Source organism: Pteronotus mesoamericanus, unplaced genomic scaffold (assembly GCF_021234165.1).
Source record: "Pteronotus mesoamericanus isolate MK-2021 breed Mesoamerican mustached bat unplaced genomic scaffold, CSHL_Meso_final contig_78, whole genome shotgun sequence".
NCBI classification, from domain to species: Eukaryota; Metazoa; Chordata; class Mammalia; order Chiroptera; family Mormoopidae; genus Pteronotus; species Pteronotus mesoamericanus.
Genome location: NW_026555258.1, coordinates 25,560,981 through 25,588,829, shown reverse-complemented (window position 1 = coordinate 25,588,829; position 27,849 = coordinate 25,560,981). Strand labels below are relative to the sequence as shown.

General features: G+C 37.4%; 1 protein-coding gene across 1 annotated transcript in view; it reads right to left on the bottom strand.

Annotated features, from left to right (window-relative positions):
- GRIN3A (glutamate ionotropic receptor NMDA type subunit 3A) overlaps window positions 1-27,849 on the bottom strand; it is a 140,913-nt gene that overhangs the window by 80,023 nt on the left and 33,041 nt on the right. The window contains exon 2 of the mRNA XM_054584942.1: window positions 18,490-19,094. Coding sequence (XP_054440917.1) covers window positions 18,490-19,094 — 605 coding nt within the window. The remainder of the gene's footprint in view (window positions 1-18,489; window positions 19,095-27,849) is intronic.

The window sequence follows — 27,849 nt, the reverse complement described above, 5'->3', positions numbered from 1 at the left end:
ATTAGTGATCATAATTTTTTTTACAAAATTTATGTAACAAAATTTATGTGTTGATAATCATGGGGAAGAGACAACTGTGCTAAGTGTGGCCCCCGGGCCAGAAGCCAGCCAGGAGTATTCCAGAAAATTCAAGAGGAGGGAAGACCCCCCAAGCTCATTTTACCAAGCCAGCATTATCCTAATACTAAAACCAGATAAAGGCACCACAAAGAAAGAAAATTTTAAGCCAATATCCCTGATAAACATAGAAGCAAAAATCTTCAAAAAATATTAGCAAACCGAATACAGCAATACATTAAAAAGATCATACACTGTGATCAAGTGGGATTTATTCCTGGGATGCAAGCTTGGCACAATATCTGCAAATCAATTAATGCGATGTACTACATAAACAAAATGAAGGATAAAAATTGTATGATCATATCAATAAGATGCAGAAAGAGCATTTGATAAAATGTAGCATAGCATCCATTTACAGTAAAAAAACTCTCAGCAAATTGGGAATAGAGGGAACATATCTGCATACAATACAGGCCATATATAACAAACCTACAGCCAACATTCTACTTAATGGGCGAAATCTACAAGCGTCTCCTTTCAGATAGGGGAAAAGGCAGGGGTGTCTGCTTTCACCACTCTTATCCAACATAGTAGTGGAAGTCCTAGCCACAGCAATCAGGCAAGAAGAGGAATTTAAAGGCATCCAAATTGGAAAGGAAGAAGTAAAACTGTCATTATTTGCAGATGACATGGTACTGTACGGAGAGAACCCTAAAGATTCCACCTAGAAACTACTGAAACTGATAAATGGATTCATCAAACTAGCAGGATAAAAAATTAATATCCAAAAATCAGTTGCATTTTTACACACCAATAGTGAACTATCAGAAAGGGAAACTGAGAAAACATCCCATTTACAATTGAATAAAAAAAAATAAAAATAAAATGCTTAGGAATATAGTTAACCAAGGATGTAAAATATCTGTACTTGGTAAATTATAAGACACTGAAGAAAGAAACTGAACATATAGCAAGGACTCATGGACAAAACCAAAGGGGAAGAGCTGAGGGAGGGAAGGAGGGAGGGGGCAAGGGAAAGTGGTGGGGGTTAGACAGAGACAAATGTATTTGAAAAAATAAATTAAAATTAAAAAATAAATAAATAAATAAAGAAATTGAAGAAAATACAAATAAGTGGAAGTACATACCATGTTTAGGGGTGGGAAGAATGAACATCATTGAATTGTGCATGCTACCCAAAGCAATCTATAGATGCAATGGGATTCCAATTAAGATTCCAATGCTGTATTTCACAGAACTAGAAGAAATATTTCAAAAGTTTATATAGAACCACAAAAGAACCACATAGCAGTAGTGGTCTGAGAAAGAAGAACAAAGTTGGAGGAATCGTGCTACCTAGTATAAAACTATAAGTCCAGAGTAATCAAAACAGCATGGTACTGGCATAAACACTGACACATAGATCAATGGAATAGAACAGAGAGCCCAGAAATAAACCCACACCTTTATAGTCTATTAATATTTGACAGAGGAAATAAGCACATATAGTGGGCTAAAGATAATTTATTCAACAGATGGTGTTGGGAAAATTGGACAGATATGTGTAGAAAAATGAAACTAGACCACCTTCTTATGCCACACACAAGAATAAATTCAAATGGATTAAAGACTTAAATGTTAGCCCCCAAACCATAAAAATCCTAGAAAAAATCATAGGCAGTAAAATCTCAGACATTGCTTGTAGTAATATTTTATGTGATATACTGCCTCAGGCAAGGGAAAGAAAGAAAAATAAACAAATGGGACTACATAAAACTAAAAGGTTTTTGCACAGCAAAGGAAACCATGAACAAAATAAAAAAGACAACCCATGGTATGGGACAACGTATTCATCAATGCATCTGATAAGGCATTAATATCCAAAATTTATAAAAATTTATAAAACTCAACACTAATTAAAAGAAAAACAAACCCAAAACATCCAATTTAAAAATTCAGTGCAAAGGACCTGAATAGACATTTCTCCAAAGAGAACATACATATAGCCAATACATATATGAAAAGATGCTCAACATCACTAATCATCAGAGAAATGTAAATTAAAACCACAATGATATAGCTACACACAGATCAGAATGGCAATCAGCAATAAATCAACCTGTTAGCATTGTCCTTGGACAACTTACTGAACTCTAGCCTTCAGTTTCGTAATCAGCAAAATGGGAAAGATAATACTTGCTCCACTAGAAGGATTGGAAATAATGCACTTAAAGCACATACCACACCTTCTCGCATAAAACAAATATTCCAAATATGGGAGCATTTTTTAGTGTCATTCAAGTTATTTCAATTAAGGCTGCCCCCAGGTCGTTTTCCTGTCTTTTATTATAATTTTTCTAGTTGGAGACACAAAATATTGTATTATGATAAACTCATGGAAGTTACTCAAAACACATTTAAAATGGAAAGGAATTAAATTGAAATGTAGAATGTGCCATAGAAAGTTTTTTTTTTTTTTTTTAGGAATAGATAATACAAACCTAGGCTTTCAGCAAAACATATTCATCCATCGCCTGCCACAAACATTATCCAGTAATCACAAGTGCAAATACAAAGAGTAAGAAGTTATGCTGCCCCGGAAGGGAGATAGAAAAATCAGAAAGTCTGAAGAATGTACTAATCTTCATTAGTGATATAAATGTAATTCACATTTGAAGATGTTAACATCACTAAATGTAATGAAACTACTCATTTTGGTAGATTTGTGTGTAATGGTAGTTATTCATGTTAGCACTCCCCAGTGGGGTTCAACCACATAAAATGAGTTCGATTTTGCAACAATAATGAAGTCTCAGTTATTTTAGACTTTAAAACAGCCTTCTGCATCTTTAGAGAAGTAGGGATCCAAGTCATTAAAATATACAGATTAATCAATTGATAATTACCTACGTACTACAAGGAAAGGGTGACTACAATTGTGTTTCTGATGAACAATCTACTTTTAGATTTGTTCAAAAACACACAAAACGCACATGCGCAATTGCTGACATAGCCTAGGGAATAAAATGGTAAATAGGTTAATTTCATTTGGTTAATTCAGTGATTGGGAAAGTAAAGTTAAAGTTGTAGAAAGAGGGGTCCTTCATTATTTTAAGAATATTGGGACTTACTGATTACAGGTTTTTAACTGGATGGACCCTTGACAGACTATCAATGAATAAATATATACTTAAATTATCTCAGAAAAGAACGCACTGGAAGTCATCAGAAATCCTTCAGAAATTATGTAACTCTCTCATGGCAGTAAAACAATTCCTCCTCCTATTGTTAGCATTCAAGGTGGCCATGACTAAGTGCTCAGTTGTCTTCGAGGCATTCATTTGTCACAGAAAGGCAAATCAATCAGGATCTAGAGGTCTTCAGTGTTCCCAGACTGTAGTGCTTGTTTCACTGTGTAATTGGCACCAAGAAACTGGGTCTCAGAGAATCCCCACTTATGACAGATTATTTCTATCTCTTTTATTTTCAGTGTTATGGTGAGGGTAAATTGAAATGATCTCGTTGATAGCTTTCAGAGTCACACCTCACACTGTCTTTTAATGACAATGTGAGGCAAAGTTTCAATGATCACTATGTCAATTAAAAGACTGAAATCCTAATTCTGTATGAGTCAAATCCTACCATGTCCATTTTGATCTTGCTCATGTCTCTCCTAGGGTGAACAAGAAAAAAAATTATGAATAATTTTATTGGCAAGATAAACATACCAACACCAGGCGCTGTTCTTAGCACTAAAGTTACAGAGATGAAAGACACATTTGTTCACAAATGGATCAAAGCATAGGAATGGCGAGAAAGCAGAGTGAACAGGCAATTCTAAACTAGTGTATGCGCATCATAGCACTGGAAGAGAGAGCAGGGCACCTACACATTTTACTCTTAAGAGTGACCAGGAAGGCTTCTTAGAGGAAGAAGTACCAGAGCTGAGTCTTGAAGAAGGAACTCCAGTTGGCCAGAAAGAAAAGCTGGGGACTGATGCTGTCAATCCAAGGAGATGTGTGTGCGAAAGGCTGAGACCGAGACGGCAAGCCGTGGGAGCAGAGAGGAGTAAGGCTGGACAGGGGGGTAGGAAATGAATTACAAAAGGGTTGACACCATCATGAAAGGAAGGGTGTGCCACTGAGGAAATTTTACCGAGGGAAGGACACGATCATCAGATTTGATTTTGGAAAGATTTTTTTTTCTCCCTAGCTATACAGGAAATGGTTTAGAAGAAGAGGGGGCTGGGCATAGTTTCAGATGTGAGGTATAACGCCCTTCCCCCTGCTTGCTTCCTCTCTTCCCTTCTCTCTGCTTGTTTCAAAGGGGCTTCAGGCAATGAGGGCTACTATAATAGCAGCAGCAACAGAGAGAAGATGGCATAATCAGGAGACACACAGTTTCAAGAAGAAAAGTAGTAATTTTAAGATGACCAGATGCACAGCGTTGCATTTAGCTCACAAACCACACTAAGAACATGTGAAACTCAGCTTGATGGAAGGTCACATAAATAAGCTCTGGAATATTCAGGCGAATATGAACTCTGTGTGAGTCCATGAAACAATGTGGGTATAAAAAAAGGGAAAAAAATCTTCATTTTTACAAATAGAAATTTAGAACTTGTGTTCCAGAACCAATAATAACACTGTATCCCATGCTGATCACAGTGTTACTCCAGCCTAGATATGAATTTTGAATAAACCTTCCAGATCCAGGAGCATTGTAAGGAACAGTAAGGAGGTGGTAAGTACAACAAGCTGATTGGAGCTTGGAACATTTTTGAGCACAATAAATGATATAACCAGAAATCTGCATTAGCAATACTGGTCTGAGAAGAAACGTAGGTTTAGGAAGAGACCAGATGACAGCTTCGAAGAATATTACAGTAGCTTTGTCATGGTATGATGAGGGCTTGAATCTCACTCTGTGAGTGAGAACCTAGTTTAGCACTGCACCTTGAACATGGTGAGTGAGGAACAAAGAAGTTCAGGTATACAATTCTTTTTTTAAAATTAGTGAACCTCCTAAGGTACCACTCTGTTCAAAAGAATGAAGCTCATTAATTAATTTACAGTGGGATAACTTATGACTTTAGTAAAAATGCCCGATTGTGGCACAAATTAAGAATAGGTATTGATTTGTATAGGAGCTGAGATAAACTTTCCACTTTGCATAAAAAATGTTTTTGCAACAGCTCACAGTGTAAACAAGATCAGTGTTTCATATATTTAAGGTATATTTTAAAGCCGCATTTGCACACAATGCTTGATGTACTAATTAAAGGATTTTCTTATTAATTAAACAAATGAACAGAGATGTTAACAGACCAACACATGTCCCATTCAATCATTTACTCACTTAATAACACTATGTGCCAGGCCTTGTTCTAAGTGTTGGCGGATGTAGTAGTGAAAACAGACAAAAATCTATGCAACTTACATTCTATTGAAGGAGATGGAATAAATATTATAAATATGTAATATGTATGGGATGATAGATACTGCTAAGTGCAAGGGAGGAGAAATAAAGCATAATTAGGAGATAAGATGTGTCAGGATTTGTGGTAGTCAGGGGAGATTTTAGATTAGGGAGGCTATAAAAGGCCTTTCTGAGAAAGTGGTAATTGAGTAAAGGGCTGGAGAAAGGGAATTTATTTTTTATCTTTAATAACTTAAAAAAAAATTCTTACTGGAGGATACACCCATTGATTTCAGAGAGAAAGAAACAGAGAGAGCTGCCTCCTTCACACTCCCCGACCAGGGATCAAACCCTCAACCTAGGTATGTGCCCTGAGCAGGAATAGAACCAGCAACCCCTCGGTGTATGGGGTGATGCTCCAATTAGCCACCCGGCCAGGGCTTTAATCCCTTTTTGGACCAGGAGGATATCTGAGTAAAGGGCATTTCCAATATAAGGAGAAAAACTCCAGTGTCCTTGAAGCTGGATTGTGTCTGGTACACTTGCGGAGCAGCTACGGGAGTGAAGGACAGGGGAATTGAAAATGAGGTCAAAGAAAATTTACAGGGAATGGGAATTGGGAAGATAGGATTTTGTAAGGACTTTTCCTGTTTCTTCATAAGATGGAAGGCCATCGATGGGTTTTGAGCAGAGAAGCGATATGATAGGACTTAACATTCTAACAGGATCGTCACAGCACAGTGTTGAGAATGGACTAAAGACAAGAGCATAACCAGAAAGACCAGTAAAAAGACCAGTAGAAAGTTGTTTCTAACTCCCAAACAAAGGGTGATGGTGGTTTGGACTGAGATGGTAGCAGTGAAGGTGAAGATTTAGTAGGATCTGGATATATGTCAAAGCTGAAACTGATGGGATTTGCTGCTGGCTCAGATATGGTTTCTAAGAAAAAGAGATACAAGAATGATACAAAGTTTTTACCCTGAGCAATTGGAAAGATGGAGTTGCCATTAATTGAGATAAAGAAAACTATAGGAAAATCAGGTTTGAAGTGGGTGAGAAATACCAGGAATTCAATTTTGCTAATCTTAAATTTGAGATAAATTACAGACATCCAAATAGAGATGCCAAGTTGGTAGTTGGAGATTGTCTGGAGTTCAGGAAGGACATCTGGACAAGAGGTACAAATTTGGGAGCCATCGCTCCATACATGCTATATTTAAGGAGACCAGTGAGATCACAATGTAATTGTAGAGAGGAGTCATGGAATAAGACCAGGGCACGCCAACATTTGCAGGTGGTGCAGGTGAGGGAGAACTACCAAAAAACCCCTGAGAAGTAATCAGATAAAGAAAAGTAGGAGAAAAGCAGGCTGTGTTGTGTTCTAAAAGCCAGGTAAACAAGTTTTGTCTAAGAGGAGACAGTGATCAACTGTGTCATATATGTCTAATCCATCAAATGCAATGACAGCTGAGAACTGACTACTGGCTTTAGAAATGTAGGCCACCGGTGACTTCACTGGAGTAATTTCAGTAAAGTGTTGGAACCTAATGCTTCAAGGGAGAATGGGAATAGATAAAGTAGAGAACACTGGTTATGCTGTAAAGAGAAGGAGAAAGATAAAATTGTGGTGGAGGAGAAAAATCAAGTATATGTTTGTGTGTATAAACATTTATGTACAAGGGAGGACCCTCCCAAAACCCTGAAATTATCTTCTAAATCCTCTACTAGGTGAGTGTTCTATGAACCCATCTGTATCAGTGTACCAGTTGGCGTTGTTGTGAGACAGTGCACTCAGCTTCAGTGAATTTGTTTTGAAGGCTCTTTCAATGTGTTTGCCCATTTCACGATGGGCAATTTACAAGCGCACGCTGTGTTGAGTGTTCAGCCATTTTGACCCACGTGTTTGACCCAAACTGGCATGACCCCCTTACCCCACCTTCCCTATTCACCTGACCTTTCCCTGAGAGATTTTTTTGTTACCCTGGGAAGAAAAATGTCCTCACAGGGAAACATTTTGCTGACAAGGAAGAGGTGAAACAAAAAATAGCAGAAGCACTAAAAGGCATCAAAATTGACGAGTTTAAAAACCGTTTTGAGCAGCGGAAAAAAGGTTTTCATAGCTGTATTGCATCAAGTGGAGAGTGCTTTGAAGATGACTGAAGTTTAAACATGTAAGAATAAATTCACAATTTTTTATAAATAAGTTCCCTCCTTGGGGGGCCCTCCACATATGTGTATAACATATATAAAAGGACGGATTTTTATGCTGATGAAAATGATCCAGTAAAATTAGAAAAATTGTTGATCTAGGAGAGAAGAAAAAGAATTCCTAAGACAATGTCCTTGAGGGGCAAAAAGACTGTGCACTGAGGTGCAAGTGGAGGTGATACCCCTTGCTGTGACAAGAGCAGAGCCTGGGTACAGAGAAGACAGGGAGAATATGAGGCCCAGAGGCAATCAGATGGGTGGATGTGAACAAGAGCGTTTGTGGGAGTTCTGTACTGATTGCCTGAACTCAGTTTTTGTCAATTAGAATGTAAATTACAGATCTCATTATACCTCCTCATATAATTCACTTGAGGGAAGTTTTATTGTAGTATTTTCAAAGTGGAAACAAAGGTACTCTTAAAAGTATAGAAAGCAGAGAATATTTCATAAGAAATATTTTAGATCAATCTCAACTAAAATGTTTAGCATTCTGTTTTCCTTCTGAATATGCAGGAGTCAGTTGTAAGACTATCTGGACCTGGCACTTTAAAAAAATTGTAATTTTTTAATTACCTTTTTCAGTCTTTTCTATTAAGCTTTCCATTTCTCTGAGTCAATTTTGGCAAATATTTTTCTATGAATTAGAACCGCATATGCCATTTGTATTGATTTAAGGATTTCTCCTCAATTAATCTTGTTTTTTTTTTTTTTTGTCTTAATCCTTTCTTCCTAGGTCTCCTCCCACTTCTCTCTCTTCTAGATTCTTTGGATGAGGACCTGTTTGTATTCATATATTCTTCTTTAAGGATAGGACATTAACTGCAGTGTTTGTCTTCATTTATCTGATTAATTATACTATTTACACACTATTATCATTTAAAAAGAATTTATGTATTGATTTGAGAGAGAGAGTGAGAGAGAGAGAGAGAGAGAGAGAGAGAGAGAGAGAGAGAAACATGGATTTATTGTTTCACTTACGATGCTTTCACTGGTGATTCTTTATGTGCCCTGACCGGGGATCAAGGCCACAACCTTGGTGTATCGGGATGATGCTCTAACCAACCAAGCTACCCAGTCAGGGCCTACTTTTACTTGCCAAAATTTACTAAAGTTCCTAAATTTACTCTAGTTAAAGTTTTACTAAAGTTTACTAATATCTTAATGTCTATGGTCTCTTCCTAACTCTAAATTTACTACAATTTATTAAAGTTAAATTTTATTTAACTTTAAATAAATAAATCTGCGACTAGCAACATCATGTTCTTAAAAGATTTTAAGGCTGTTGCCACCTGATTTTTCTCCCATTTTATTTAGCATACAGAGTTTTACAAATATTATGTTTTTATATTTATTATACATTTGTATCTTTTATTGCTTTTGAACTCGTTTTATAATAATTACATTGGTTCCAGTGTTCATTTTGTAGACATGTGAATCCATCTTTGTGTCTTTAAATGTATCATCACCTTCATGTGTCTTCTTCCATGCTCAGTTGTTCTTAGGTCATATATTTATTTCTACTTTAATCTTTTCTACTCACCAACTTGCCTCTTTGTATATCTGCTTCTCTCATTTGTTTTTTTATTTCTTACTAAATTGCCCTCTTATCTTTGTTCTTTCCCCATATCGTTGCCTTCCATTAATCATATCTGTACATGGGAATATCTATTTTGTTCCATAAAGCCTTAAAATTTATTTTTCCCTTTGGGGACTTTCTTTGTGTCATTAAAAAATTTGTATTCTCATTCTCTTATATCTTGAAAAATGAGCTGATTTTCTTTTCCCATGATCATCTCATCATTTTTAATGTTTTCCCTCTGAGGAATAAAAGATTTATTCATCTTTCATAAAGCTCTATAAAATTTTTTAGCCTGTGAGAACTTAATTGTGTGAATTTTTTTTTTTTTGCTTTTGCCTATTAGAAATCTTTGGCTATATTGTTGTTAGTGACATTTTCCCTAACTCTCCCCCACCTCCCCCAGCACCACATAATTCTTGTCAGGTTTACTTGCTCGTAGGTCCTGAATCTAAATATGTATTTCTTGGTCACACCTAATTTAACCCCAGATCTATTGGCTATAGTGGAAAAGCTCAATAAAGCCATTTCAGTATGAAACAAAGGCATATTCATAAAGTCTCCCATTCTTCTTTTTCCAGGAAGACAAAAGGAGAGTTGGGAAGAGATCAGTAGATGTTCAAAAAAATCCAATCTTTTCATCATGTGACTCATGTCTACAATCATCAATCATATAACAAATCTTCCAATCAAATTCTCCACAGTTCTCCTATTGTATTTGTCATATGCTCACACTTTCATTGTTGCTTTCTATTCTTTATCATTGGGGAGCCCCAAACTAATCTCTCTTGGATAGTCTCATGTCTTTCAGAAAACTTAACACCCAGTTCTGATCTTTGACAACTCCATAGACATCCAATTGACTGAATTATTAGCAATTTATATTGTTTGTATTTTAATCCATCATTTTTCTTAATTCTTCAGGACTTTTCCCTAATCTTTCTAATTCCCTGTATCATTCTCATGTTGTGTTTCTTCCTAAGGCTGAAGATTACTTCCCCTTCCTCCAGTATTCTCCCAGTTTCTGGCATGTGGGTTAATCTGTAGTTATCTCATTATTCCTTTAATGTTCTTGCTCTTATTTTATTTCCCTGAATTTTATGCTCTTCTTTCTTCCTCTCCCTCCTTCTCTTGCCTTTCATGGACTTTGTACAATGGAAATGACAATATTTCATTTGTTAGGAAGAGATCTTGTCTTAAATCAGCTACTGACTATTTCTAGCTAAGTATTTTTTGTTGGTGCCATGCTAGGCTCCTTCTCATTACGCTCTGAAATCCATCTATTTATTTCCTTTTTATTTCTTCAATGTCCCCTTTGCCATCTTTCCTTTTTTCATGGTCTGGGAGAACTTTTGTCTATTTGCACGGCAAGTTGTTACTAGTTCATTTTTTCCTACATGGCATCTTTTACTGATAATATGAATTTTTATGATAACATGAATTTGCCTTCTTAGCCACAGAGCTTAGGGATGGTCCAATTCTGTCAGAGGACATTGCTTTGATTTTGTTCTCCATACATGGGACAGGTCTCCAAATTAAACATTAACTGTAGATGTTTTCTTGAGCTAAGTATAAAATGACTCAGCTGTCTTCTTGAGTCCTCCTTAATACTCAAGCATATCAGTATTTGGCAGCTGATTAAATTCGTCTTTGACTTTTTAGACTGTTAAATCCTCCAAGGCATGGATTTTGACATTCTATACATTCGGTGAGTAGCTTCTTCCACAGAGTTGCTTTCAGGAACGAGCACACCCTCCCTTTCCCACTGCCCTGTTTCCTAATAATGCAGGCTGTAAAGCTGAAAGAGAAATTCATCTAAGCTTTGACCTCACTGAGTTGTCTTTGGATCTCAGGTAGCATGCAGTGCCTGATCAGAGTAACTTCTCAGTAATGTGTGTGGGGTAAATGCAACTAACCGCATGTCTTCTGCACAAATCAGACATCACTTTGCCAGAAGAACAGGGCTCTGCCAGCCAGGAAGTATTTGCATTTGCAATTTATAGATTGTTCCAAACATTAAAATTCCAATTCATTTCTCCCTGAATAATGAATGGGTAGTATCAATAATAGACATGAGTTCACTGGGAAACCTCTCTGATGACAAGGAATTTAATAGGAATTAGAAATTGCTCAGTTTCAATCTTTACAGCAACGCCACCCACCCCTCCCATTGTAATTATTGATTGTGTCATCTTTTAAAGTAACTTACAAAGCTCATCTTTCAAAATAGATTTTTATCAGTTAATGGAAAAGAGCAATTTAATAACATATTAAATGTACATATGTACATACATATGAATCACTTGGATCTATGTTTTGCTAATATCTGCAAAATTCAGTTACTTACAAGTGAGACGAAGGGAAGGGTAGGAGAGCTCCAGTTTTCCTTGGCTTTTTTCCCAAAAGGAGGAAAATACTAATCTATGTGATTGGGTCATAGTTGAATATAAATTTTGGGCTGTGTTACTATTGATGCATGTGAGGGGGTTACTATGTCAAGAGATCTGACATATGGATACAGCATTCTCTTTTCCCTGCTTTCATGTGGCACAACTGGCAAGCTGACACTTTTTTCTGTTTTTCTCACACATAGTAGTTAGATTTGTTCCCCACTCTTAGGTTGTTTTCCTTTCCCTTTGCTTTTTGGTATGAACCTTGACTCTTCCACACCATTATGATCTCACCCCTTGGACGGCTCCTGGTTGCTTTGTTTAATATTCCAACTTAATTCATTCTAGCTCCCTAGATCTGGCGCCAGCACTAGTCTAGGTGTTGATATCTCTTCTCATATCATAGTCCTGGCAATGGAACATTACGCACTATTTACTAGTCAAGCATCCATCCAAAGAGTTTACAGGGTCTGAAGGTTGAAGCGTCCCCAAGGGACAGATCTGGAATTCAGAGTAAAGCTATAGTATTGCACTCTATATCTTCTTACTTCTTTTTGATATAGTTCCAAATTTTATAGTAGATGCATACAAAGTAAAAAAGTCAACAGAGAACACAGTTACCTCTCAGGCAAATAAAAGCTTGAAAGCTCTCCTAATTTGGAAAAACTCCACATTTTAATACCTTCTGGATGTTAGATTAAGCAAATTTAAGCTGCATTCACAAAAGAGAGTCTTGAGGAGATACATATTTTTCACTGCTCTTTATCTGAGGCCCTGATGAATTAGAGAAAATTTCAGACTCAGCTCTTGACATGCCTTAAGTGACACAGAAGGAAGGGACAATTCCAAAGGATTTCAGCCAAATTATTCCAGTGACAGGGGTTCCTGTTGAAAATATCTGAAAACATAGACCTTGTTTTGGTCCCTAAGATTCACGACACCAACACTTGGGTTTTCTAGAGGTACTGACTCCTTGGTAGCTCTAGTAGAGAAGCTAATATAGGATAAAAGCTGGACAGAATAGGTCATCCTGCAGTAGTGGGCTCTCCTTAGGGATCCAAGGAACCAGTGTTACCAGCACTCAACCCCTGGCTTCCATGTTCAATGCGACAGTACCTGTTGAACATACAGGCTAACTAGTTTGGCTCGATAGTGTTGCTTAGGCCAAAAATGTCTATATGTGGGTAATCATTCTTCCCGATTTATATAACTTTTGGCTGAAATAATGTTTAAAAAAATGAGATCCCAATTAAGGTAAATTTATATAAATTCTGGAAGAGCCTGGAACTTAGATTCAGATGTACTGATTTAAATCTCCCTTTATAATGTACTCGCTGAATGACCTTAGGCATATCACTTAAATTTCAAAGTAGGAATTCTTATAGTTCAGGAAATTAAAGTTTCACAGAGAATCAAAAATTTTGCCAAGGTCACAATGCCAGCAAATTATTGTAAAGGTGGATGGAAATATCCAAAATTAGAATTATATCATGCACCTTCAGGTTCTTCTGGAACTCTTCTAATATCCAGGAATGAAATAGGGACCATTATTAATTTATACCTTGGAATTTCTGAATGGATGTTTGTTTTAGTTTTCTTCCCCCGAGTCCCGACGCTTCCTTGTGCCTCAGAATATCTGACACATAATAGGTTCGGAATATTATATGCAGAATCAATAAACACAGCAACCTTTACTATTAATGAAAGGCCAGTGAATCTTGGTATTGCTTGACCATATAAGCATAAAAACGAACATGGCTTAGAGGGGAAAGAGTCTCCAGTATGTTGGACCATTTTTCAAGGACAACTGAGGAGGAGGCCTAACAATGTCCCCTAATGGAGAAGGGTAATCACTAGTAGAATGGGTGTTGTCCCAATGAGAATCATAACCAAACAGCTAGGTCAAAGAAAATAGATAAAAAATATAGGTAATAAGAGGAGCATATCCTCTCCTGGTTGGAGGATAGAAAAAGAGGGTTGTAAGCTTCCTGAGAGCAGAGCCTCTGTCTTCTATTCTTTATGTCACCAGCATGAGCTGGGGCCTAGCCTAATATCTGCAGCTTCAACAAATGTTTGTGAATAAATAAATGAATTAATCACTGCCTACTGGATACAGGACTGAACTGCAGAAGCTGTTCAAAGAAGAAAGGCAAGATTCCATATCCTACTTAGAAGCTAGAATAACTATCAGGACTATGATGAATTAGCCAAAGGATCAGTGACTTCTTAGGCCAAAGGAAACAAAGGGCATATCAGTGTGGAGACTCTCAGACGTCTTAGAGGATAAATTGCCTTTGAACAGGCCCCAGGGAGATCTTTCTCCAGGAATAACAGATTCATTAGCACCCAAGGCCTTCAGATAGATAAACATGGGCAAATCCTAACCCTAGAATCAGCAGGTAAGTCCCCAAACTCCTATTCATTTTCACCAGAGTCTGGTGTTTAGAATGCAATAAAGGAGTAAATACAGGCAAGGTTAAAATCAATTTTTGAAATAAAAACATTTAAATTCTAATAGTTTTAAAAAATTACTTGCAAGGCTTTTATGCTGTATTATTGTATTCAATTAATTTGTTACAGGATTATGATTTTATAATATGTCATGGCTAATGTTCTGCCATTCCAGTGATATTCAATGTGTATATAAAATGCAAACTCCTTAGCTCGGCATAAAAGCCCCGTGTGGCATGCTATCAAATTAACTACTTTTCCAGAATCACGTCAAATCCTCTTCATATGCAGTGTATACTCCAACTGTACTCAAATTCTCCCTAAGGTCTTAGTGAATTTGCATTGCCTGTGAATTAGCTCCAAACCAGAAAACTCCTATTTATTTATCAAGATCCAGTTCCAATGTTTCTCTCTTATCACCAAATCTCAAAGGAGAGTTCATTATTTCCTCCTCTGTGTATCTGAATATAACTCTATTTTAAGAATCACATATCCCTGTGTTTTATAACCACTTACTTTGCAACCTCATTCACTAGGCTCTCAACTCCAAAATGGCAGTATGCAAATCCTCAGTCTGTCTGCCTCACCTAGTTCAACAAATAGTCACCAGCTGCACAAAAACATCCACGCATAGGTATTTATGGGGTCATTATCAAATAACTGATTAGATTTCATTGCTTCACATAGTTCATATTTAATCAAGCAACATGCAAATAAATTGTTAAAGGTTGAGCTATGAATTTGACGCCCCCCATGCCCGCCAAGTGGTTTTGTCTCTATTTAGTTGTGTTGATGTTTGCTCTGGCATGTGGAGACCCAGGAAGAATAAAATCCTTGATACCTGTAATTACGTCTGTGTAGTCTGCCATGAGAAATGATTTTTCTAGTCTAAAAGGCTAGGCTGGAAAAGCTGCTTTTGGTGATTTCATTAACATTTAAAAATGTTAACAATTCTGTCAGCCCAAACTGAAAATGACTGTGTGAGAAATGAAAGCTTGCATAACTTTGACACTCACTATTCATGGCTCATTATCCTCAAGACTTGCATTATGCAGTGAGGAAGCAGGGTCAGCTTCACAAAATTCAGGAACAATTAAGAAAATTAGTATATGCAGATGTGACTCATGGACTGAGAATAACAAAATTTATAAAAGACTGTATTCAACAAAATAAATAATGATGAAAAAATTCACAGATGTCTTATACCTTAAGGCAGCTTTTCAGTTATTCGTTATAAAGACTTTGCCCAGGGTTCTTCCACTTCCCTTGAGCCTTTCCTGAACACTTTGAAACTTTCTCCTTGACTGCATTACCAGGGAGTTTAAGAAGGTCTGGACATTTTTTTGAAATTCTTTGAGTTCATTCTCAAACACATCCATGGAGATGAAAATATTGTCACTGACCCTTATACATTGTGAATTGCTGCTGGGCTCCACGTCTCACAATCTTCTTTTGTAGTTTTTATAGTTTGTGGAATAAACATGTGGAAATAGCCACAAGCACCAAGGTTATTCACTAACTTAACATTTCATTAAAAAGAAGAAGATGAAGAAGAAGAAGAAGAAGAAAAAGAAGAAGAAGACGACGACGACGACAATGACAACTAGATGGTATCTAGATAAGTTAAAAAACAACTATATTTTTAATTTAAATAAATTTTTATTTGTCTGTCAACCAGTTGTTTTTCTTCTACAGCTACATTTGATGTAGGATGTAAATATTGGGTTGGCCAAAAAGTCCATTTAGTTTTTTCTGTAAAATGAAAGACACGTTTTTCATTTTCACCATAGCTTTATTGATTTGGATATTTTGAGTATTTCGGCTACCTCCTGTGTAGTATAATGTTGATTATTCTCAATTAATGTGTCAATTTGATCGCTATCAACTTCAACTGGTCTACCTCACTTTAGAGCATTGTCCAGTGAGAAATCTCCCGCATGAAACTTTGCAAACCACTTTTGACACATTCGATCAGTTATAGCACCTTCTCCGTACACTGCACAAATTTTTTATTTGCGTTCCAGTTGCGTTTTTACCTTTCTTGAAATATACAGCCTAATATGCTGAAAAGGTTGTGTATTTTCTTCCATCTTCAATATTAAAATGGCTACACAAAAATACTGATAATTTTGATAATTTTGTAAATGCATGTTGATAATTTTATAAATGCATGTTGATATGACAGCTGTCACAATGTAATTTAACAAAATTGTTTTGAATGAAGTTAAAGACAGCTAAGTGCTACTAGAACTATCTTATGGAAAAAAACACAAATGAACTTCTTGGCCAACCCAATATAATAGAAAATTTCCTTTCCTTTTTTCTATATCAAATTCAATAAATATGTATTAAGTGGTCACTACATACTAGGTATTAAACTGGACTGAATAATAATATTTCTACTTAATAAAATTTGTATTTTGGCTCAGAAGTCAGACACAGACAAATAATGATGGTTTGTACATAATTTCATGTACAAAGTGCCATGGGATCCTTGTGGAAGGAGGCACACAACTTTAACATAAATTAAATCTTGAGGAGCCAGAAAGATGAGCTTGATCTTGAGAACATGAACCCCAAAGGTATATATAACATATGTCAACAAATATTTCTCCCTGTAGTTTTTAAACATTTTTAGGATCCAAACAGCATTATTTTTCCTGGGCTCTCCATTTTATGTGAGACAGAAAGATGCTAAATATTTAATGTATTTTTCACAAAGTGGTTTTTCCTGCCTGCTGTTTATAGTTCTCCTTTCAAAATAATGACTATTCTGAATTATAAATAAAAACTTTGCTTATATTTTTGTTATGAAGGAAAATGTTTCTTATCCTAAATAAAATCCTGAGCCTCAATTATGTGCTAGTTCAAAACAGTATATTAAATCTGGACAGAAGCTATAAAATGAAAATATTCATAGAATTCCATTGTGTGGAAATTCAAATGTGATATGGAAAAAAATGGAAAGATTGGATTATGGTAGAACATCTCATTTTATCATTAAAAGTTTTCTAATAAATAAATTTCAAGTTGTTTATTTTATTAACTACCTTCTTTAGTGAGTATGCATATAAGCTCTGCTTAAACTCTGCCACACATGGCATTTAGCATGTTGTCTTGCATATAATAGGTGCTCAACCCACATATGTAAAATTACATGTAAAATGCTTAGCATCTCCGTACCTTCCATCAAATAATCATGTCTTTCTAAAAGGTAAGATACTATGATTTTGCTTTGAGTTTCTCAATATCATCAGATGTCCCTGTTCCAAGAGAATTGACTAAAAATGGGGCCTAGTCTAGAGCCAAGTGATCGCCTCTGAAAGAGCAATGGTTTTCTGATTTGGCCTCTCTGACCATAGGTGATCCTTTTCAGAAGAAAAATTAGGCCACTGTAAAATATCCTTTAAGGATATTCTCCTTTTGGGGGATCATGAAAAACATTTCTATAAAATATGTTACTCTTTAATTTAAGTGGGCTTTTTCATTTTAGCTTCTGAGCCAGATTGAGGAAGTGGAGAGGAAAAATACCTAAATTTTAAAAAATCAAATATATATATATATAAAATACTCTTGTAGGAACTCTGAGTTTGTTCTAGCTCTCTATGCACGTATCTAGGTATGTATGCATGCATTTATCTACTTATCTACCGATGTATCTATCACAATGTCTCCATGGATAGTAGAATCTATTGATTACATAAACGAATATATAACAGAGCAAACTAGGGCTTAGAGAAGTTAGGTAGCTTGACCAAGTCATGTAAATAGTAAGTGGCAGAGCCAAAATTCAAGTTCAGAGTCTGGCTCCAGTGTCTATGCCTTTAACCACGACTCTATACTGTCAAACATCAATGCCTGGGAGGAGAGAGAAAGTCTATTTTCTGCTTGGCTAATTTTTTCTCTCTGAAATTTAGAGAGATTTGCCGAAGTCTGTTGATATGAGAAAGTTGCAGGCAGGATAGAAACATTTGTTGTGTACTTACTACGAGCCAAGCCACAATGTTAGGTGCTTTTCATATATAATTTCATGGTATCTTTATTATAATATCAAGCTATTCAATATTATCTCAGTCTACTAATTAGAAAACTGAGGCTCAGAGTTATTAAATAACCCTCCAAGAACATACAGCTAGTAAGGGACTAAGCTAGGGTTTAAAAGCAGGTATGCAGAGTGTGTCCCACTATATACCATGTGCTAAAAGTCTATAGATCAAATTCCAGATGACAGACCATGAAACACTAGCCTTATGTCATCCGAAAACCTCTCAGAAATATTAGAGTTTAAAGTTACTGAGAATCAAGATTTTTGCAAGGCAGATAGGGAAATTTTACATCCTGTCCCAGCCCTGTGAATGGGGATGTAACCCAGGTCTCGCATCCTACCTTGACAGATACTGTCCTGAAGTGAGATTTGTAGTTTCCACATCCATGCAGTTCATTGTGCTGGGAATGAGGGCAAGTTCTGGCTGGATCATGGTGGCTGTGGCTACAGCTCTTGCGACCAGTTCCATGGCATCTTGCACATAGTACTCAAAGACTGACTGCGTTGTTTTCCCATGAGCAATGAGCCCTAAGGGAAGACCTTCTGTCCTCAGCTCCTCGACGTTCTGTGAATCCCCCAGCACCCAACGAAGCTCAGGGGGCATTACCCCAAACTGGGTGGTAATTTCAAAAATCCGCCGGATACTCTCCATGTCGCAGCCAAACATCACCATTGTGGGCGTGCTGTTCTTAATGCTCTCAAGCTGGACCTGCAGGAAGCTTAACAGGTCCTCGGTGGAGGAGAGGTTGGCCGTGATGTTGATGACAGACCCAAGGAGAAATTTGGAATTATTCTGGGTAAGGAGGAGGAAGTCGGTGATGTTCCAGTCTTCCTGGCACAGCAACAAGCTAAAATTGTACCAGTTGTTCATGGTCAGGATTGAGACAGTGACATCAGCATCAGAACTTAATGAATTTTCTAAACTCAGCTGTAGGTGAAGGGGATTCTGTATTTAAAGATATGAAAAAGAACAATTAGAAAGCATTGGCCAATGATTATAACATAGGGTACACTTTTGCTTTCCTATGCGGCTTAATTCTTTATTTTTCCCTGTAGTATTCAAATGCATATCTGGGATAAAATTCCCTTAATTTGGAAAGCTATGTTTTCTGTCTAATGGAGTTATCGATTCTTTACGGCTGATTTCCTTATAACTTTTGCTAAGAGTATCAGACAGCAGGTGGTTCTTGGTGTAAATGTCGGGGCGACGCAACCATACATATATCTGGTCTTAAATTTTATCAGGCTTATCTTCCTTTTCTTCTTCCTTTTTATTTCCTTTTTTGCCTTAACCCTCTTCCAGAAGCAAAGAGCGATGGAAGGCAAGCTCCATGTCTAGCTGGCAGGAACAAACTATTCCCAACTGTTTTCTTGGCCTCAGCTACCTATTCTGTTGACAGTTTTCTTTCTAAAACATAAATATGACCATATCATTCTTCTGCACCATACCCTTTGAGTCACCCATAGGACACATTTCAAAACCAACAGCATGGCTTAGGAGGCCATTCCTAGTCTTTAACGTCCAATGCTCCAGATATGCACGCCAAGACAGGTCATAGTGGACAATTTATTTCTCCTCTGCCAGAGCAAGCATTTTCATGCCTATACAAATTTGATAAACTGATCTCATCACCTGGAAATGCATTTGCCTTCCTTCAAATGCATTCAGTGTCATCCTTCAGAAATTCAGCTTTTCAATGCAGATTTCCAGAAACTAGTTTATGTAGCATTTACAACTACATAAATGCTACATCTGTTGCTGCTGATGGTTATCTTTTTTTTTTTTTTTTTTTTTTACTCACAGTAGTTTTGCCCTGTCAATTTCCTGCAGGGGCGAACTGGGTTTTTGTTTGTTTGTTCTCTGACTGCTCACCAGGCAGACTTAATCATCTCCTGCCGGCATCATGGGGTCATGTTCATCCCTTTACTACACAACTCTTCACACCACAGTGTAGCTTTTTGGTTATATGTTTATCTACCAGACTAGACTGGAAGCACTTCGGGACAAAGACCATATTGCAATGATTTCCTCTAGCACAGTTCTCAGTTAACTAGAGAGTACTTGTCAAACAGGATTCTTTTTTTCTTTGCTTCAAGTCCTGGGCTATGATCATAATCTCTTCACTGAAAGACTGAGAAGTCCATTCCTAGCAGAACTTCAAGACCCAATTTTGTCCCCATTTCGAACAAAGGCCCATCACTTCCCACAGAGGGATTTATTAAATTATATGTGAGGAGGGATGAAAATGTTGTCTTCTTGCTAAACGGGGAAGTAAAATTAGCTAGTCATATTGGGCCTTTAGCACCAGAAAGAGAAACAAATGCATTTGGCATGAAAGAGTGACATGAAAGTAAAAATGAAGACCCCTCCCCACTCCCATGGATAATAATTAATGCATACAATCACAGCCATCCCTATAAACAATTCTATTAAGCAAATCTAGATGTCAAAGTTAATCCTTTCACAAACTCAAGGAACCCAATTCTTCAAACAAATATTTATTCAATAATATTTTAGATATTTCTAGTGATATTGCAGCCTCAGATGTAGCATCTCCCAATTTCTCTCTGTTTAATGATTAAGGCATACCCACACAAAGATATGAAAACACTAAAATTCAGGCTTAAAAGTTTTTCAGATTCTTAGGTAAACATTCAGTAAGACCTATCAAATCAAAGTAAGAAAAAAATCTAAGTCTTACATATAGTTTGTTCTTTGCAAAGGGCAAACTCATAGCTTGACAGAAGGTATAGTTTAAAAATGATATTTTTCACATTGTTTTCTTCCTAAGTCAGAGGGCTAATAAGAAAACAACCCAAGAATCAGGAAGCTTCTCTCAACCATGCAATAGGGTAAAACTGCCTTATAGGTACATTCAATTTATATAAATTGAACAGGCTCAGTGGAAGGAGGTAGGGGGAGAGAAAATATGAAGCTAAATATACTGGTAATTCCCATTTCCCTAAATGAATGAACTCTTTATTATATATGGCATGTTATAATTTTATGTATTGTAATATATAAATATTATTATACATAGTTGTATACATAAAACCATATGTGCCAAACTAAACAAATATTATCAGGGATTTGCCAAATGTAATTTTCCTAAACTTTGAATTCCACAGACAGAAAAGTCTGGCAAGATGGTAAGAAAACTTAGAATAGAAATGAGAGCAAGGCCTTGCAATTTTTATAAAACATTAATAATTAAAACAGGGAAATACTAGCAAAAGGATTAATAGATAAATAAGTAGAACAGATGTTAATTTATATGTATAAAGAAATACATTGACTTAATGTACTATATTAGCATATTACAGGTTGAAAATTACAAAGAAGTATGGAAGTTGAGAAAATAGATAATTTGGAAAAATAATATTATTTATTTTAAATCATTTTTATTTTTCAGTTATAGTTGACATACAATATTAGTTTCAGGTGTATATCCCAATGATTAGACATTTTATAACCTACTATGTAATCATCCCAATAAATCTTGTACCCAAGGGACACCATATATACTGAATTAAATATTATGGGCTCTATTTCCTATACTGTACTTTACATCCCATGACAAGTCTGTTTCTATCAATTTGTACTTCTTAATCCTTTCACCTTTCTTATCCAACCCCACAACCCCCATGCCCTCCAGCAGCCATCAAAATGTTCTCTGTATCTACAAGTCTGTTTTGGTTCTACTTGTTTGTTTGTTTTCAGATTTAATTGTTTATAGATATGTATTTATTGCCATTTTATTATTCATATTTTTATCTTTTTTTCTTCTTAAAGAAGACCCTTTGATGTTTCATGTAATACTGGTTTGATGGTGATGAACTCCTTTTTTTTGTCTGGAAAGCTCTTTATGTGTCCTTTGATTCTAAATGTTAGTTTTGCTGGGTAGAATAATCTTGGTTGTAGGTCCTTACTTTTCCTTACTTTGAATATTTCTTGCCCATCTCTTCAGGCTTGCATAGTTTCTGTTAGGAAATCAGGTGACAGTCTTATGGGAGCTCCCTTGTAGATAAATAACTGCTTTTTTCTTGCTGCTTTTAAGATTCTCTCCTTGTCTTTAAACTTGCATTTTAATTATTATGTCTTGGTGTGGGCCTCTTTGGGTTCATCTTGTTTGGGACTTTTTCTGCTTCCTGAACTTGTATGTGTATTTCATTCACCAGGTTAGGGAAGTTTTATTATTTTATTCCTATAGGTTTTCATTTTCTTGCACTTTCTCTTCTCCTTCTGGTACCCCCATGATGAGAGTATGAATATGCTTGAAGTTATCTGAGAGGCTCTTTACACTATCCTCATTGTTTTTGGATTCTTTTTTGTCTTTTTACTGTTCTGATTAGGTGTTTTTGCTTCCCTATTTTTCAAATGGCTGTTTTTTATTCTTGGCTTTATCTACTCTATGTTGAATCCCTGCAAATTATTCATTTCACTTAGTGTATCCTTCATTTTTGGCTGGTTCTCTTTTTATGGCTTTCATGTCCTTTTTTTATGCTGTTGAAGTTTTCTCTAAGTTCATCTACTCTTCCCCTAAGTTCATTGAGCATCCTTAGTGTTTCAACCAGTGTTTTGAACTCTGTATCTAGTAGATTGCTTATCTTCATTTTATTTAGTTCTTTTTCTGGAATTTTGTTCTGTTCTTTCATTTGGGACATATTTATTTATCTTTTCATTTTGGCAATCTCCCTGTGTGTGTTTCTATTTATTAGGTAGAGCTGCTATATCTCCCGGGTTTGGTAGAGTGGCCTAACATAGTAGATGTCCTGTAGAATCTAGTGGCACAGTCTCCTTGTTCATCCAAGCTGGACACTCCAGATGCAATACCTCTGTAGACTGTATACACCCTCCTGTTGTAGTTGAGTCTTAATTTCTGTTGGCATGTCAATGAGAGGAATTTACCCCCAGCCCTATTTGTTACAAGGAATGGCTACAACCACTGTGAATGATCTGCTATTCAGGGGTCCGCCCAATGGAGCAGCACTTATTTCAGCAGGGCTCCGGTGCCTACTGAATCCCATCCCTTGAGTGTGTTGCTTGTGGAGGTGGTTGGGTGGTGCTTTGATGTAGAGTGAAGCTGTCCACCAGGTGTGCTGGCTCTGGGGTCCCCAGGAGGTACAGGCCAAGGTCAGCCACTGCCTGTGTTCTACCGAGACCACTCAGAATGAGTTACACAGATGGCTGCTACTTGTCCTGGGCTTGGATATGCCCAGGAAAGACCAAGCTGAGAACCAAGCTGCCACTAGTGCTGGGCCTGGGGCCACTTAGCAAGATGTGTGGGGCATGCTGAAGCCAAATGCTGCTTGTTTGAGAGACTTTAGGGAAGTCGGAAGCACAAATCAAGATAGGCCATTTGCATGGAAAAGCCACTGGAAACAGCTTGGATGGGCCAACAGGTTGGTGGGGCAGGGTCTCAGGGAAGCAAACAGTGTGGGCTAGGTTGATAGAAACTTAGATGTGGCACTCGCTGGCTCTGTAGGGGGAGGAATCATCAAAGGAACAATGGCCTCTGCCAACACTCCTGTCTGGAAGAAAGCTATCCCTCCAGCTCTCACTCTGATGTCAGACATTTTAGTTCCTCCCTGTATGTCCCTAGTGCCTTTTAAGCTGCTGCCCCAGTGCTGGAACTTGAGGGAGTGAGTTCAATTAAGTTTATGCCCAGATCCATTAAGAGGAACTGCCTGGGACTCCAGAAGCCCTCCGTCTCTCTCAGTCACATTCCCTGCTGGTTTTCATGGCCAGTAGTTATGGGGACTTCTCTTCCTGGCACTGGAACCCTGGGCTTGGGGGCCTGGTGTAGAACTGAGATCATTCACTCTTCAGAGGGCACCTCTGTAGCTGAGATATTCCTCCTGATTTTTATCTGCCACATGGGACTTGGTTAAAATGAAAAAATACCAATGACCCTTTGATCCCATCCTTGGTTTTTCTGTTGTCAGCTAGACCCATGGAAACAGTGAAGGATGCATTTCTGAACCCCATTCCAGATATCTGAAAGTAGGAATGACATGTTTGTAGTAAGTAGACAAATAGACAATATAATTATAAATTATGGAAATTAGTGTAAATGTAACAGGATGTGGCAAACTGGGAAAGGGGGAAGAACGTTCCAGAAAGAGTTCAATAATTATGATTAGTAGGAGTAGGTGGATGAAGTGTTTGCTCTATACAGGCATTCTCTAATTGAGACTTTTACAAAAATAAAGAATGCATATAAAAATGGTTATTCACTATATAAAGGTAAACATAATGATTTATAAAAACATACATATTTAACTAAAAATGTAGTCTCATTTTGACTCTCTGTTCTTTGACTAGGTACTATCTTTCTAGTCCCCGATAAATGGTGGGAGCCACCAACTCCTACAGTTTTTCTGTTTGATTCTGCATTGTCCTCTTTCGTAGTGTCTACAATGTTCTTAAGTCCTAAGCTGTCCTCGCAGGTGGTAAGGTAATCAAGCTGAGTTTTTCTCTCCTCTTCTGGATGGCAGTGAAGCAGAATGGTTAGGGCTTAGAAGTTAAGACAACACATACTTAAATTTCAGCTGCATCACTTAGAAGCCATGTGGTTTTCGACAAGTCATTTAGTATTTCAGAATCATAAATTTATTGTCTCCAAAATGAGATCAATTCTACCTCCTACCTTACAGATTCATTTTGAGAATTCAATGTGAAGAGGAAATAACACACGGGGAATGCCTGTCACAGAGTGAGGGTCAGAAAGTGGTGGCTGTTACAATCTGCTTGAGTTAAATCGTTGCTTTGGAAGTGCTGCTAAAGTGACTTGACCGCTGGACAACTTTTTTCTTTGCTATTGTTCTTTTTTCTTTCTGTTGTCTCTTCTCAAACAATTGTCCCTGAAATAGATGTCTTTTACAAATATCAATTACACGAAACAGCTACTCTCTCTCAGGCTGGCAGAGGCCATTTTGGGGGGAGATACTATGTTTACAACAGAGTACCTGCTCCCCCATCCCCAGCCAAACCCCCTTCCCTGCAAAAGCCTCTTTCTTTGGTGACTAGATCTAGTATCACTTTACAAGTTAAGGAATTTTTGGTGCTAACTGCTGGAGATCCCCCATCAATCTTTGTTTTCCCTGAGAGCACAGATTAAACTATTTTCTGGATCAGTAAAAGTTTCAAAAACAGGATTGGCTGCAGCGAGGAGCTTGCCAGAGTGCTTTGAGATATTCCCTTGGCAGAAGAAAAGAGGTAATGAAACCAGGTTTGCGTTAAGAGTGGAGGAAAGATGAAATTCTCTTAGCTCTTCCCTGGCAAGCAAACCCATTTAGTTTTACCTTCTAGGCTAAAGCTCAGGAAGTTCAAGTGAGCAAAATATTTACACTCCTTTTGGACAGAAACGAAATCCCCTTCCTTTCATAAGTCTGCTGATTACTAAAGGTGTTTAAGGGGCTCAAAACCACTTTCTACACTGCCATCACTCCTGTTCTGCCTAAGAAGCTGCAGGTTTTCTTTTTCTCATTATCTCACCTCATGTGACCTGTATTATATGGAAGTATCTTTGCTGAAAATTAAAGCTTATTCCTTTAGAAGCCCAGGCTTTTAAATAAATTAACTTTTTTTTCAGTTGCATTAAGGATTCGGGCAAACATAATGCACAGGCATTGCCCAGATAGTGTGATCTAATAATACAAATTAAAAGCTAATAATACCTACTGATGCCCCTAGTGCTTTATGCATATTGCTTTATTTTATCCTCACAGTGGCCCCATGAGGTGACTACAATGATCAGCCTCCTTTAACAGGTGACTAAAATGAGGCTTAGATGGAATGAGTAATTTTCCCATGGTTGCACAGTTATTAAGAAAGGGGACCTGGATCCCAAAACCAAATTTGTAGGACTTGAAAGCCTGTGCTTTCTGTACGGCTCCCTCTACTTGATATGAGTGACGTGTGAAGGAGAGCCTTGACATTTGTACATTTAATATTTATAGTTCCAGTTACTTGCAAGTAATCCTAAAGGCCCATGGAATCAAGTCACTTTTAGGATGTGTCCTGGCATGGGTTAGAGTGACATGCCCCATGTGGCTGGCACATGGGAGCCAGTGAGGGGGCCCAGCCTGCTGCCCAGCATGCACCTGGCTCCCCAGCCTTTTTCTTCATTCATCCTCCCATTTATAGCAACTTTTGTGAAAGCATAAGACTTGCATTTCTTCATTAACAGCAATTTAATTTAAGAAATTCAGTTGTATAATGAATGACATCCGTTTTATGTTTGGCAGAACAAAAAAGTTTGGGAAAACTCACTTCAATTTTTCATTAAGATGCTACTGAATTTCATGGTCCAAACTATCCGTAGTGGTGTTCAACCAGTATGTTTGGGGTTGTCAACGAAGATCTTAGGACATGTCCCTCAGGAGTTTCAGTGATACATGTATAAGACCATACATGACAGAGGAGTAAAACTCAATTGAGTGCTTTAGAAGGCAGCCTCGTGGATGCATGGTGCAGTTGGCATAATATTGCCAGTCATGCTGGGTTACGGTCTATTTCACTGCAGCAACATTGGGAATATAGCAGGCAGTGGTAGACCAGCCCAGTCGTAGGAGGAAGTATTGGCATGTCTAACACTGTCTTCAGAAAAAGAAATGCTGATTTACTCATCCAACAAAATGTGTTGAAACCCTATTATCAGCCAGGCCATGGATACAGAGATGCATGCCTTCAGGCAAAAGAAATAGCAGAAGCAAGCACGTGGTTCCCATTGAACCAACTCAATCCTTCTCCCCAGGCTGATTTCCAAAAACAGAAGTCAAGGGCGTAACAGGCCAGTTTATGGCAATCACTCAAGCTTCCTGCACAGTGCTTTTGATCTTCATCTTTCCCATTCTAGTCCCATCTAATAATTAATACTCAAACTGGTTCATCCGTATTCCACCCCACTTCTGCCTTTTGTTCTGAATGGTTATATTTACTCTTGCTGACCCTTAGCAACCTTGAAAGCCTTTTGCTGCCACTCACTCTTTGAACCCTGTTTTCCCACCCCATACATAGAAGATCTACCTACCCAGGTGCAACTCTGGAGATAAAAACTACCACTGGTATATTTGGTAGAGGGATGGCTTTGATCAAGGGGTGTGGCTACCAAAGACATGTAGTCAAATGGTGCTTAAGAGAGAGACGGCTAAGGCAAAATGTCCCAACACAGTAAAGAGTGAAGCAACATCAGACAGTCATTGGAAACTGTGGGCATCTGACACCAGGAAAGACCATCAGGAAGCACTAAGATCCAAAATATTGGTCTGGGGTTCAGAAGCTGACTGCAATTCCCAGGAGAGCCTAGAGGAGGGAACAGGTTGGCCCTATGTGGACTTACATCTTTGTTTGAACTGTGGTTCTGCTATTTACCAGTTGTGTATGAAAGGATCTGTGGAAATCATTTAGCTTCATGGAGCTTAATTTTCCTCTTCTGAGCAATGAAAATGATACTTGCTGCCTTGCAAGGTTTGTGAGAATTAAATAACATAATGTATATAAAGCATCAGCACATAGTAAGTGGTAGTTAATGATAATGATGATGATAATAATGATGATATTAGGAATGTTACACTAAGAGAACTGAAGTGTAAAGGCTAGACTAGTACATTCAATTTATTTAACAAACTGGTGGAACTCTTATTTAAGTACCTATTTTGTGCCAGGCATTGGATACTGACTATTGAGGCCACAGAAG